This window comes from Petromyzon marinus, chromosome 71 (assembly GCF_048934315.1).
Source record: "Petromyzon marinus isolate PM22_M1 ecotype Great Lakes invasive population chromosome 71, UKy_Petmar_22M1.pri1.0, whole genome shotgun sequence".
Classification (NCBI taxonomy): domain Eukaryota; kingdom Metazoa; phylum Chordata; class Hyperoartia; order Petromyzontiformes; family Petromyzontidae; genus Petromyzon; species Petromyzon marinus.
Window position 1 is genome coordinate 5737704 of NC_133737.1, and position 15232 is coordinate 5752935.

The window sequence follows — 15232 nt, forward strand, 5'->3', positions numbered from 1 at the left end:
AGATGGTGACTCACTCAGTCACTCACTCAGTCACTCAGTCAGTCACTCACTCACTCAGTCACTCAGTCAGTCACTCAGTCACTCAGTCACTCACTCACTCAGCCAGTCACTCAGTCACTCACTCAGTCACTCACTCACTCACTCAGTCAGTCACTCACTCAGTCACTCAGTCAGTCACTCACTCACTCAGTCACTCAGTCAGTCACTCAGTCACTCAGTCACTCACTCACTCAGCCAGTCACTCAGTCACTCACTCAGTCACTCACTCACTCACTCAGTCACTCACTCACACAGTCACTCAGTCACTCACTCACTCACTCAGACACTCAGTCACTCACTCACTCACTCACACAGTCACCCAGCCAATCACTCAGTCACTCACTTAGTCACTCACTCACTCAGCCATCGATTCACCCGCATTGCTGGGCAATGTTGTGAACACGACACTCACTGTCTAATTGATGAGGTGAGTCAGTCACTCACTCAGTCACTCACTAAGTCACTCACTCAGTCACTCACTCACTCAGCCAGTCACTCAGTCACTCACTCAGTCACTCACTCACTCACTCACTCAGACACTCAGTCACTCACTCGCTCACTCAGTCACTCACTCACACAGTCACTCAGTCACTCACTCAGTCAGTCAGTCACTCAGTCAGTCACTCAGTCACTCACTCAGTCACTCACTCACTCACTCAGTCACTCACTCACTTAGTCACTCACTCACTCAGCCATCGATTCACCCGCATCGCTGGGCAATGTTGTGAACACGACACTCACTGTCTCGTTGATGAGGTGAGTCAGTCACTCACTCAGTCACTCAGTCAGTCACTCAGTCACTCACTCAGTCACTCACTCAGTCACTCACTTACTCAGTCAGTCAGTCACTCACTCAGTCACTCACTCAGTCACTCACTCACTCAGCCAGTCACTCAGTCACTCACTCAGTCACTCACTCACTCACTCAGACACTCAGTCACTCACTCACTCACTCAGTCACTCACTCACTCAGTCACTCAGTCACTCAGTCACTCACTCAGTCAGTCACTCAGTCAGTCACTCAGTCAGTCACTCAGTCACTCACTCACTCAGTCATTCACTCATCCACTCAGCCATTCACTCAGTCAGTCACTCACTCAGTCACTCACTCAGCGACTCACTCAGTCACTCAGTCACTCACTCAGTCACTCAGTCACTCACTCAGTCACTCAGTCACTCACTCAGTCACTCACTCAGTCAGTCACTCACTCAGCCAGTCAGTCACTCACTCACTCACTCAGTCACTCACTCATTCACTCACTCAGTCACTCACTCAGCCACTCACTCACTCAGTCAGTCACTCAGTCATCCACTCACTCACTCATTCAGTCACTCACTCAGTCACTCACTCAGTCACTCAGTCAGTCAGTCACTCACTCAGTCACTCACTTACTCAGTCACTCACTCAGTCACTCACTCAGTCAGTCAGTCACTCAGTCAGTCACTCACTCAGTCACTCACTCAGTCACTCACTCAGTCACTCACTCAGCCAGTCAGTCACTCACTCACTCAGTCACTCACTCAGTCACTCACTCAGTCACTCACTCACTCACTCAGTCACTCACTCAGTCACTCACTCACTCAGTCACTCACTCAGTCACTCACTCACATAGTCACTCAGTCAGTCACTCAGTCACTCAACCACTCAGTCAGTCACTCAGTCACTCACTCAGTCACTCATTCAGTCACTCACTCACTTAGTCACTCAGTCACTCAGTGACTCATTCAGTCACTCACTCACTTAGTCACTCACTCACTCAGTCACTCACTCAGTCACTCACGCAGTCACTCACCCACTTAGTCACTCACTCAGTCACTCACCCACTCAGTCACTCACTCAGTCACTCACTCAGTCACTCAGTCACTCAGTCACTCACTCACTCAGTCACTCACTCAATCACTCACTCATTCACTCACTCAGTCACTCACTCAGTCACTCACTCTCTCAGCCAGTCAGTCACTCACTCAGTCACTCACTTCGTCACTCACTCAGTCATTCACTCACTCACTCAGTCACTCACTCAGTCACTCACTCAGCCAGTCAGTCACTCACTCACTCAGTCACTCACTCAGTCACTCACTTACTCAGTCACTCAGTCACTCACTCAGCGACTCAGTCACTCACTCACTCAGTCATTCACTCATCCACTCACTCACTCACTCAGTCACTCATCCACTCACTCACTCAGTCAGTCAGTCACTCACTCAGTCACTCACTCAGTCACTCAACCAGCCATTCACTCATCCACTCACTCACTCAGTCACTCACTCAGTCACTCAGTCACTCACTCACTCAGTCACTCAGTCACTCACTCAGTCAGCCACTCAGTCACTCACTCAGTCAGTCACTCAGTCAGTCACTCACTCAGTCACTCACTCAGTCATTCACTCATCCACTCAGCCATTCACTCAGTCAGTCACTCACTCAGTCACTCACTCAGCGACTCACTCAGTCACTCAGTCACTCACTCAGTCACTCAGTCATTCACTCACTCACTCAGTCACTCACTCAGTCACTCACTCAGCCAGTCAGTCACTCACTCACTCAGTCACTCACTCAGTCACTCACTTACTCAGTCACTCAGTCACTCACTCAGCGACTCAGTCACTCACTCACTCAGTCATTCACTCATCCACTCACTCACTCACTCAGTCACTCATCCACTCACTCACTCAGTCAGTCAGTCACTCACTCAGTCACTCACTCAGTCACTCAACCAGCCATTCACTCATCCACTCACTCACTCAGTCACTCACTCAGTCACTCAGTCACTCACTCACTCAGTCACTCAGTCACTCACTCAGTCAGCCACTCAGTCACTCACTCAGTCAGTCACTCAGTCAGTCACTCACTCAGTCACTCACTCAGTCATTCACTCATCCACTCAGCCATTCACTCAGTCAGTCACTCACTCAGTCACTCACTCAGCGACTCACTCAGTCACTCAGTCACTCACTCAGTCACTCAGTCACTCACTCAGTCACTCAGTCACTCACTCAGTCACTCACTCAGTCAGTCACTCACTCAGCCAGTCAGTCACTCACTCACTCAGTCACTCACTCATTCACTCACTCAGTCACTCACTCAGCCACTCACTCACTCAGTCAGTCACTCAGTCATCCACTCACTCACTCATTCAGTCACTCACTCAGTCACTCACTCAGTCACTCAGTCAGTCAGTCAGTCACTCACTCAGTCACTCACTTACTCAGTCACTCACTCAGTCACTCACTCAGTCAGTCAGTCAGTCACTCACTCACTCACTCACTCAGACACTCAGTCACTCACTCAGTCACTCACTCAGTCACTCACTTACTCAGTCACTCACTCAGTCACTCACTCAGTCAGTCAGTCACTCACTCAGTCACTCACTCAGTCATTCACTCATCCACTCAGCCATTCACTCAGTCAGTCACTCACTCAGTCACTCACTCAGCGACTCACTCAGTCACTCACTCAGTCACTCAGTCACTCACTCAGTCACTCAGTCACTCACTCAGGCACTCACTCAGTCAGTCACTCACTCAGCCAGTCAGTCACTCACTCACTCAGTCACTCACTCATTCACTCACTCAGTCACTCACTCAGCCACTCACTCACTCAGTCAGTCACTCAGTCATCCACTCACTCACTCATTCAGTCACTCACTCAGTCACTCACTTACTCAGTCACTCACTCAGTCACTCACTCAGTCAGTCAGTCACTCACTCAGTCACTCACTCACTCAGTCACTCAGTCACTCACTCAGTCACTCACTCAGCCATCGATTCACCCGCATCGCTGGGCAATGTTGTGAGCACGACACTCACTGACTCGTTGATGAGGTGAGGAGATGGTGACTCAGTCACTCACTCAGTCACTCAGTCAGTCAGTCATTCACTCAGTCAGTCACTCAGTCAGTCAGTCAGTCACTCACTCACTCAGTCACTCAGGCACTCAGTCACTCAATCAGTCACTCACTCATCCACTCACTCACTCACTCAGTCACTCACTCAGTCACTCACTCACACAGTCAGTCACTCACTCAGTCACTCAGTCACTCACTCAGTCACTCACTCACTCACTCAGTCACTCAGTCAGTCAATCACTCAGTCAGTCACTCACTCACTCACTCAGTCACTCAGTCACTCATTCACTGACTGAGTAACTGACTCACTGAGTCACTGAATGACTGACTGAGTGACTGAATGAGTAACTCACTGACTGACTGAGTGTCTGACTGACTCACTGACTGACTCACTGACTGACTGAATGATTGAGTGACTGACTGGGTAACTCACTGACTAACTGACTGAGTGAGTGACTGACTGAGTTAGTGACTGAGTGACTGACTCACTGACTGACTGACTGAGTGACTGACTGAGTGACTCACTGACTCACTGACTGACTGAATGAGTGACTGACTGAGTGACTGACTGAGTTAGTGACTGACTGACTGAGTGACTGACTAACTGACTCACTGACTCACTGACTGACTCACTGACTGACTCACTGACTCACTGACTGAGTGACTGACTGACTGAGTGACTGACTGACTGACTAACTGAGTGACTGACTAACTGAGTGACTGACTGACTGAGTAACTCACTCACTCACTCACTGACTCACTGACTGACTCACTGAGTGACTGACTGACTGAGTGACTGACTGAGTGACTGACTGACTGACTGAGTGACTGACTGACTGAGTGACTGACTGACTGACTCACTGACTCACTGACTGACTGACTGAGTGACTGACTGACTGAGTGACTGACTAACTGACTGACTGACTAACTGACTGACTGAATCTCACCCTCCACAGTCTTTTCACCTCCACGCCGAGATGTGCGGTGATCACGCCTAAGTCAGTCAGTCACTGACTGACTGACTGACTGACTGAGTGACTGACTGAGTGACTCACTGACTCACTGACTGACTGACTGAGTAACTGACTTAGTGACTGACTGACTGACTGAATGATTGAGTGACTGACTGACTGGGTAACTCACTCACTGACTGACTGAGTGACTGACTGACTGACTGAATGATTGAGTGACTGACTGACTGAGTAACTCACTCACTCACTGACTCACTGACTGACTCACTTACTGACTGACTGACTGAGTGACTGACTGACTGAGTGACTGACTGACTCACTGACTCACTGACTGATTCACTGACTGACTGACTGAGTGACTGACTGACTGAGTGACTCACTGACTGACTGACTGACTGACTGACTGAGTGACTAACTGAGTGACTGAATCTCACCCTCCTCAGTCTTTTCACCTCCACGCCGAGATGTGCGGTGATCACGGCTACATAATGGCTCACCCAGGCGTGGCCAACTGCTGCAAGTCCGACGTTTCGGAGCAGGGGACCTGCTTCAAGATCCACGAGGACGTCCACCACGCTGAGGAGATTTTGTCCAAGGATGTCAGTCCTGCACATCCAACAGCGGAGAGAGTCTGCCTCCGATACAGACAATTTCCAGAGAAGTTTATTAACCTGTGAGTGAGCTTGTGGGTGGGTGGGTTGGTGGGTTGGTGGGTGGGTGAGTGAGTGGGTGAGTGGGTGGGTGGGTGGGTGAGTGGGTGGGTGGGTGGGTGATTGGGTGGGTGGGTGAGTGGGTGGGTGAGTGAGTGGGTGGGTGGGTGAGTGGGTGGGTGGGTGGGTGAGTGGGTGGGTGAGTGAGTGGGTGAGTGGGTGAGTGGGTGGGTGAGTGGGTGGGTGAGTGGGTGAGTGGGTGGGTGGGTGAGTGAGTGGGTGGGTGGGTTGGTGAGTGGGTGGGTGAGTGGATGGGTGAGTGGGTGGGTGAGTGGGTGAGTGGGTGAGTGGGTGGCTGGGTGAGTGAGTGGGTGGGTGGGTGAGTGAGTGGGTGGGTGAGTGAGTGGGTGGGTGAGTGGGTGGGTGAGTGGGTGGGTGAGTGGGTGGGTGGGTGAGTGAGTGAGTGAGTGGGTGAGTGGGTGGGTGAGTGGGTGGGTGGGTGAGTGGGTGGGTGGGTGGGTGAGTGAGTGAGTGGGTGGGTGGGTGGGTGAGTGGGTGGGTGGGTGGGTGAGTGAGTGGGAGAGTGAGTGGGTGGGTGGGTGGGTGAGTGAGTGAGTGGGTGGGTGGGTGGGTTTGTGAGTGGGTTGGTGGGTGAGTGGGTGGGTGAGTGGGTTGGTGAGTGGGTGGGTGGGTGGGTGAGTGGGTGGGTGGGTGGGTGAGTGGGTGGATGGGTGGGTGAGTAGGTGAGTGAGTGGGTGGGTGGGTGAGTGAGTGAGTGGGTGAGTGAGTGAGTGGGTGAGTGGGTGGGTGAGTGGGTGAGTGAGTGGGTGAGTGGGTGTGTGAGTGAGTGGGTGGGTGAGTGGGTGGGTGAGTGGGTGGGTGATTGAACTGAGTGAGACAGTGACTGACTAACTAACTGAGTGATTGACTGAGTGACTAACTAAGTGACTGACTAACTAAGTGACTAACTGAGTGACTAACTGAGTGACTAACTGAGTGACTAACTGAGTGACTAACTAACTGATTGACTGAGTGACTGACTAACTAACTGACTGACTGACTAACTGAGTAACTAACTAAGTGACTGACTCACTGACTAACTGAGTGACTAACTGAGTGACTAACTAAATGACTGACTGAGTGACTGACTGAGTGACTAACTAAGTGACTGACAAACTTGGTGACTGACTAACTGAGTGACTGACTGAGTGACTAACTGAGTTACTGCATGACTAACTGAATGACTAACTAACTAACTGAGTGTCTGACTAAGTGACTGAGTGACTGACTAACTAACTGACTGACTAAGTGACTGACTAAGTGATTGACTGAGTGACTAACTGAGTGACTAACTAACTGAGTGACTAACTAAGTGACTAACTGACTGACTGACTGACTAACTGAGTTACTAACTAAGTGACTGACTGACTGAGTAACTCACTGACTGACTGAGTAACTGACTGAGTGACTGACTGAATGACTAACTAACTGACTAAGTGACTAAGTGACTAACTAAGTGACTAACTGACTAACTGACTAACTAACTGACTAACTAAGTGACTAACTGAGTGACTAACTGAGTGACTAACTGAGTGACTAACTGACTGACTAAGTGACTAAGTGACTGACTAAGTGACTAACTAAGTGACTAATTGAGTGACTAACTGAGTGACTAAGTGACTAACTAAGTGACTAACTAACTGACTGACTAACTGACTAACTAAGTGACTAACTAAGTGACTGAGTGACTAACTGAGTGACTAGCTGACTAACTAACTAACTGAGTGACTAACTGACTAATTGAGTGACTAACTGAGTGACTGAGTGACTAACTAACTAACTGACTGACTAAGTGACTAATTGAGTGACTAACTGAGTGACTGACTGACTGACTAACTAAGTGACTAACTAACTAACCGACTGACTAAGTGACTAACTGAGTGACTAACTGAGTGACTAACTGACTAACTAAGTGACTAACTAAGTGACTAACTAAGCGACTGACTAATTGAGTGACTAACTGAGTGACTAACTGACTGACTAAGTGACTAACTAAGTGACTGACTGACTAACTAAGTGACTAACTGAGTGACTGACTAACTGCGTGACTAATTGACTGACTAACTGAGTGACTAACTGACTAACTAAGTGACTAATTGACTGACTAACTGAGTGACTAACTAAGTGACTAACTGAGTGACTAACTGAGTGACTAACTGAGTGACTGACTGACTCCCCCAGGGCTCTTTTCGAGTTTGTTCACCGCCTACCCTTGCTGGAGTCCTCAGTACTGAGGCGCAAAGCCTTGGCCTACACTGGATTCACAGATGACTGCTGTAGGGCAGTGGACAAGACTGCCTGCTTCACTGAGAAGGTCAGTCACTCAGTCACTCAGTCAGTCAGTCACTCACTCACTCACTCAGTCAGTCAGTCATTCACTCAGGCACTCAGTCACTCAGTCAGTCACTCAGTCACTCAGTCAGTCAGTCACTCACTCACTCACTCAGTCAGTCAGTCATTCACTCAGTCAGTCAGTCAGTCACTCAGTCAGTCACTCAGTCAGTCAGACAGTCACTGAGGAGCAAAGCCTTGGCCTACACTGGATTCACAGATGACTGTTGTAGGGCAGTGGACAAGACTGCCTGCTTCACTGAGAAGGTCAGTCAGTCACTCAGTCAGTCACTCAGTCAGTCACTCAGTCACTCAGTCACTCACTCAGTCAGTCACTCACTCAGTCACTCAGTCAGTCAGTCACTCACTCATTCACTCAGTCAGTCACTGAGGAACAAAGCCTTGGCCTACACTGGATTCACAGATGACTGTTGTAGGGCAGTGGACAAGACTGCCTGCTTCACTGAGAAGGTCAGTCACTCAGTCAGTCAGTCACTCACTCACTCAGTCAGTCAGTCATTCACTCAGTCAGTCAGTCAGTCACTCAGTCACTCAGTCAGTCAGACAGTCACTGAGGAACAAGACCTTGGCCTACACTGGATTCACAGATGACTGTTGTAGGGCAGTGGACAAGACTGCCTGCTTCACTGAGAAGGTCAGTCACTCAGTCACTCAATCAGTCACTCAGTCACTCAGTCAGTCACTCAGTCAGTCAGTCACTCAGTCACTCAGTCAATCACTCAGTCAGTGAGTCAGTCACTCAGTCAGTCACTCAGTCACTCACTCACTCAGTCACTCACTCAGTCAGTGAGTCAGTCATTCAGTCAGTCACTCAGTCAGTCAGTCACTCAGTCACTCAGTCAGTCACTCAGTGACTCAGTCAGTCAGTCACTCAGTCAGTCAGTCACTCACTCAGTCAGTCACTCAGTCTCTCAGTCAGTCACTCAGTCACTCAGTCAGTCAGTCACTCAGTCAGTCACTCAGTCAATCAGTCACTCAATCACTCAGTCACTCCGTCAGTCAGTCACTCAGTCAGTCACTCAGTCAGTCACTCAGTCAATCAGTCACTCAGTCAGTCACTCAGTCAATCAGTCACTCAGTCACTCACTCAGTTAGTCAGTCAGTCACTCAGTCACTCAGTCACTCAGTCATTCACTCAGTCAGTCAGTCAGTCACTCAGTCAGTCAGTCACTCAGTCACTCAGTCACTCAGTCAGTCAGACAGTCACTAAGGAACAAGACCTTGGCCTACACTGGATTCACAGATGACTGTTGTAGGGCAGTGGACAAGACTGCCTGCTTCACTGAGAAGGTCAGTCACTCAGTCAGTCACTCAGTCAGTCACTCAGTCAGGCACTCAGTCACTCAGTCAGCCACTCAGTCACTCAGTCACTCAGTCACTCAGTCAGTCAGTCACTCACTCAGTCAGTCACTCAGTCAGTCAGTCACTCACTCAGTCAGTCACTCAGTCAGTCACTCACTCAGTCACTCAGTCAGTCACTCAGTCAGTCACTGATGAACAAAGCCTTGGCCTACACTGGATTCACAGATGACTGTTGTAGGGCAGTGGACAAGACTGCCTGCTTCACTGAGAAGGTCAGTCACTCAGTCACTCACTCAGTCAGTCAGTCAGTCAGTCACTCAGTCAGTCACTCAGTCACTCAGTCAGTCACTCAGTCACTCAGTCACTCACTCAGTCAGTCACTCAGTCACTCAGTCACTCACTCAGTCAGTCACTCAGTCAGTCACTCACTCAGTCACTCAGTCAGTCACTCAGTCAGTCACTGATGAACAAAGCCTTGGCCTACACTGGCTTCACAGATGACTGTTGTAGGGCAGTGGACAAGACTGCCTGCTTCACTGAGAAGGTCAGTCACTCAGTCACTCAGTCAGTCAGTCAGTCAGTCAGTCACTCAGTCAGTCAGTCACTCAGTCAGTCACTCAGTCACTCAGTCAGTCACTCAGTCAGTCAGTCACTCAGTCACTCACTCAGTCAATCAGTCACTCAATCACTCAGTCACTCCGTCAGTCAGTCACTCAGTCAGTCACTCAGTCAATCAGTCACTCAATCCCTCAGTCACTCCGTCAGTCAGTCACTCAGTCAGTCACTCAGTCAGTCACTCAGTCAATCAGTCACTTAGTCAGTCACTCAGTTAATCAGTCACTCAATCACTCAGTCACTCAGTCAATCAGTCACTCAGTCAGTCACTAAGGAACAAAGCCTTGGCCTACACTGGATTCACAGATGACTGTTGTAGGGCAGTGGACAAGACTGCCTGCTTCACTGAGAAGGTCAGTCACTCAGTCACTCAGTCAGTCACTCAGTCAGTCACTCAGTCAGTCACTCAGTCAGTCACTCAGTCACTCAGTCACTCAGTCACTCAGTCAGTCACTCAGTGAGTCAGTCAGTCAGTCAGTCACTCAGTCACTCACTCAGTCACTCACTCACTCAGTAAGTCACTCAGTCACTCAGTCAGTCACTCAGTCAGTCAGTCACTCACTCAGTCACTCACTCAGTCACTCACTCAGTCACTCAGTCAGTCACTAAGGAACAAAGCCTTGGCCTACACTGGATTCACAGATGACTGTTGTAGGGCCGTGGACAAGACTGCCTGCTTCACTGAGAAGGTCAGTCACTCAGTCACTCAGTCAGTCAGTCAGTCAGTCAGTCACTCAGTCAGTCAGTCACTCAGTCAGTCACTCAGTCACTCAGTCAGTCACTCAGTCAGTCAGTCACTCAGTCACTCACTCAGTCAATCAGTCACTCAATCACTCAGTCACTCCGTCAGTCAGTCACTCAGTCAGTCACTCAGTCAGTCACTCAGTCAATCAGTCACTCAATCCCTCAGTCACTCCGTCAGTCAGTCACTCAGTCACTCACTCAGTCAGTCACTCAGTCAGTCAGTCAGTCAGTTAGTCACTCAGTCAGTCACTCAGGCAGTCAGTCACTCAGTCAGTAACTCAGTGACTCAGTCAGTCAGTCACTCAGTCACTCAGTCAGTTAGTCACTCAGTTAGTCACTCAGTCAGTCACTCACTCAGTCACTCAGTCAGTCAGTCAGTCACTCAGTCAGTCACTCAGTCAGTCACTCAGTCACTCAGTCAGTTAGTTAGTTAGTCACTCGCTCTTACAGTCACTCACTCAGTCACTCAGTCAGTCACTCAGTCAGTCACTCAGTCACTCAGTCAGTCAGTTAGCCAGTTAGTCAGTTAGTCAGTCACTCAGTCAGTCACTCAGTCAGTCAATCACTCAGTCAGTCGGTCAGTCACTTAGTCAGTCAGTCAGTTAGTGATGATGATGATGCTACTACTGATGATGATGATACTACTACTGATGATGATGATGATACTACTACTGATGATGATGATACTACTACTGATGATGATGATACTACTGATGATGATGAAGATACTACTGATGATGATGATACTACTACTGATGATGATACTACTACTGATGATGATGATGATACTACTACTGATGATGATGATCCTACTGCTGATGATGATGATACTACTACTGATGATGATGAAGCTGATACTACTGATGATGATACTACTACTGATGATGATGATACTTCTGATGATGATACTACTAATGATGATGATTTTTCTTTTGCAGTTGGAAGCCATAAAATCATCGTAAGAGTCTCGGTGTTTCAACGACCAATCAGAAATCAGCAATGACCCTCGCCTGAACACACACAGAGAGATCTTCACCTGCAGCACGTCCTGCTAGCCAATCAGAGAGGCGGATAACTCACCCACTCAGTCACCCACTCAGTCACTCACTCACCCACTCAGTCACTCAGTCACTCATTCACCCACTCACTCACTCAGTCAGTCACTAACTCAGTCACTCACTCACTCAATCACCCACTCAGTCACCCACCCACTCAGTCACTCACTCACTCACTCACCCACTCACTCACTCACCCACTCACTCAGTCACTCACTCAGTCACCCACTCACCCACCCACCCACTCAGTCACTCACTCAGTCACTCACTCAGTCACTGACTCAGTCACTCACTCACTCACCCACTCACCCACTCACTCAGTCACTCACTCAGTCACCCACTCACCCACCCACCCACTCAGTCACTCACTCAGTCACTCACTCAGTCACTGACTCAGTCACTCACTCACTCACCCACTCACCCACTCACTCAGTCACTGACTCAGTCACTCACCCACTCAGTCACTCACTCAGTCACTCACTCAGTCACTCACTCAGTCACCCACTCACCCACCCACCCACTCAGTCACTCACCCACTCAGTCACTCACTCAGTCACTCACTCAGTCACTCACTCAGTCACTCACTCAGTCACTGACTCAGTCACTCACTCACCCACTCACCCACTCACTCACTCAGTCACTCACTCAGTCACTCACTCACTCACCCACTCAGTCACTCACTCAGTCACTCACTCATTCACTCACTCACCCACCCACTCACTCACCTACTCACTCACTCACCCACGCACTCACTCACCCACCCACTCACTCACTCAGCCACTCACTCACCCACTCACCCACTCAGTCACTCACCCACTCACTCACTCACCCACTCACCCACTCACTCAGTCACTCACTCACCCACTCACTCAGTCACTCACTCACCCAGTCACTCACTCACTCAGCCACTCACTCAGCCACTCACTCAGTCACCCACTCAATAACCCATCCACCCACCCACTCACCCACTCACTCACTCATCCACCCACTCACTCACTCGCCCACTCACTCACTCACTCACCCACTCACTCACCCACTCACTCACCCACTCACTCACTCACCCACCTACTCACTCACCCACTCACTCACCCACTCACTCACCCACTCACTCACTCACCCACTCACTCGCTCACTCACTCACCCACTCACCCACTCACTCACCCAATCACACAGACACACACACAGACACACACACACAGACACACACACTGACACACACACACACACAGACACACACACACATAGACACACACATAGACACACACATAGACACACAGACACACACACACACGGTGATACAAAGACGCTTTTGGAGGGGTTTTGGCTTTGCAGGCTGTTTGTGGTTTCTGTTCTAAATAATAAAACATTCAGAAACACTCACCCAGTCAGTCCGTCTGTGGGTGAGTGGGTGGGTGAGTGAGTGGGTGAGTGGGTGAGTGAGTGGATGAGTGGGTGGGTGAGTGAGTGGGTGGGTGAGTGAGTGGGTGGGTGAGTGGGTGGGTGGATGAGTGAGTGGATGAGTGAGTGGGTGAGTGAGTGGGTGAGTGAGTGGATGAGTGAGTGGGTGGGTGAGTGGGTGGGTGATTGAGTGGGTGAGTGAGTGAGTGAGTGGGTGGATGAGTGAGTGAGTGGGTGAGTGGGTGGGTGGGTGGGTTAGTGAGTGGGTGAGTGAGTGGGTGAGTGAGTCGGTGGGTGAGTGGGTGGGTGGGTGAGTGAGTGAGTGGGTTAGTGAATGGGTGGGTGAGTGAATGGATGAGTGAGTGGGTGAGTGAGTGGGTGAGTGGGTGAGTGAGTGGATGAGTGAGTGGGTGGGTGGGTGAGTGAGTGAGTGGGTTAGTGAATGGGTGGGTGAGTGAGTGGGTGGGTGAGTGAATGAGCGAGTGAGTGAGTGGATGGGTGAGTGAGTGAGTGGGTGAGTGGGTGAGTGAGTGAGTGGGTGAGTGAGGGGTGAGTGGGTGAGTGAGTGAGTGAGTGGGTGGGTGGGTGAGTGAGTGGGTGGGTGGGTGAGTGGGTGAGTGAGTGGTGGGTGAGTGAGTGGGTGGGTGGGCGAGTGAGTGGGTGGGTGGGTGAGTGAGTGGGTGGCTGATTGAGTGGGTGAGTTTTGGGTGAGAAAGTGGGTGGGTGAGTGCGTGGGTGGGTGAGTGGGTGGGTGAGTGAGTGAGTGAGTGGGTGGGTGAGTGAGTGAGTGAGTGGGTGGGTGAGTGAGTGGGTGAGTGCGTGGGTGGGTGAGTGGGTGGGTGAGTGAGTGAGTGAGTGGGTGGGTGAGTGAGTGAGTGAGTGGGTGAGTGAGTGAGTGGGTGAGTGTGTGGGTGAGTAGGTGAGTGGGTGAGTGAGTGAGTGAGTGGGTCAGTGAGGGAGTGGGTGGGTGGGTGAGTGAGTGGGTGAGTGAGTGGGTGAGTGGGTGAGTGAGTGGGTTAGTGAATGGGTGGGTGAATGAGTGGGTGAGTGGGTGGGTGGGTGGGTGAGTGGGTGGGTGAGTGGGTGGGTGAGTGGGTGGGTGAGTGGGTGAGTGGGTGAGTGAGTGGGTGAGTGAGTGGGTGAGTGAGTGAGGGGGTGAGTGAGTGAGTGAGTGGGTGAGTGAGTGGGTGAGTGAGTGAGTGGGTGAGTGAGTGGGTGAGTGAGTGGGTGAGTGAGTGAGTGGGTGAGTGGGTGAGTGAGTGAGTGGGTGAGTGAGTGAGTGGGTGAGTGAGTGAGTGAGTGGGTGAGTGAGTGGGTGAGTGAGTGGGTGGGTGAGTGAGTGAGTGGGTGAGTGGGTGAGTGAGTAAGTGAGTGAGTGGGTGAGTGAGTGAGTGGGTGAGTGAGTGAGTGAGTGGGTGGGTGAGTGAGTGGGTGGGTGGGTGAGTGGGTGAGTGAGTGGTGGGTGAGTGAGTGGGTGGGTGGGCGAGTGAGTGGGTGGGTGGGTGAGTGGGTGAGTGAGTGGTGGGTGAGTGAGTGGGTGGGTGGGCGAGTGAGTGGGTGGGTGGGTGAGTGAGTGAGTGGGTGGGTGAGTGGGTGAGTGAGTGAGTGGGTGGGTGAGTGAGTGAGTGGGTCAGTGAGGGAGTGGGTGGGTGGGTGAGTGAGTGGGTGAGTGAGTGGGTGGGTGACTACTACCACCATAACCCAGACATCGATTCACTTGTTCACGTTGTAACTTTATTTGTGTAACATCAACAACATCATCACCATCACACACGGAGAGTGAGTGAGTGGGTGGGTGAGTGACGGGGTGAGTGAGTGGGTGAGTGGGTGAGTGAGTGAGTAGGTGAGTGGATGAGTGAGTGGGTGGGTGAGTGGGTGGGTGAGTGGGTGGGTGAGTGAGTGGGTGAGTGGGTGAGTGAGTGGGTGAGTGAGTGGGTGAGTGAGTGAGTGAGTCAGTGGGTGACTACTACCACCATACACCAGACATCGATTTACTTGTTCACGTTGTAACTTTATTTGTGTAACATCAACAACATCAACACCATCACCACCATCACACACGGAGAGTGAGTGAGTGGGTGAGTGAGTGGGTGGGTGAGTGAGTGAGTGGGTGGGTGAGTGGGTGAGTGAGTGAGTGGGTGAGTGGGTGAGTGGGTGGGTGGGTGAGTGAGTGAGTGGGTGAGTGGGTGGGTGAGTGG

At 50.8% G+C, this 15232-nt stretch overlaps 2 protein-coding genes across 2 annotated transcripts in view; both read left to right on the forward strand.

Annotated features, from left to right (window-relative positions):
- SDS-1 (serum albumin SDS-1) overlaps positions 1-13012 on the forward strand; it is a 129747-nt gene extending 116735 nt beyond the window's left edge. The window contains 3 exon segments of the mRNA XM_076055339.1: positions 5302-5531; positions 7750-7882; positions 11520-13012. Of these exon segments, the coding sequence (XP_075911454.1) occupies positions 5302-5531; positions 7750-7882; positions 11520-11543 (387 nt within the window). The 3' untranslated portion in view covers positions 11544-13012.
- On the forward strand, positions 3-4883 carry LOC142906796 (uncharacterized). The gene is made up of 3 exons (XM_076055344.1): positions 3-17; positions 1785-3864; positions 4844-4883. The coding sequence occupies exons 1-2, from the start codon at positions 3-5 to the stop codon at positions 3834-3836; spliced, it is 2067 nt and encodes a 688-aa protein (XP_075911459.1). The 3' UTR covers positions 3837-3864; positions 4844-4883.
- Positions 13013-15232: the final 2220 nt, after the last annotated feature.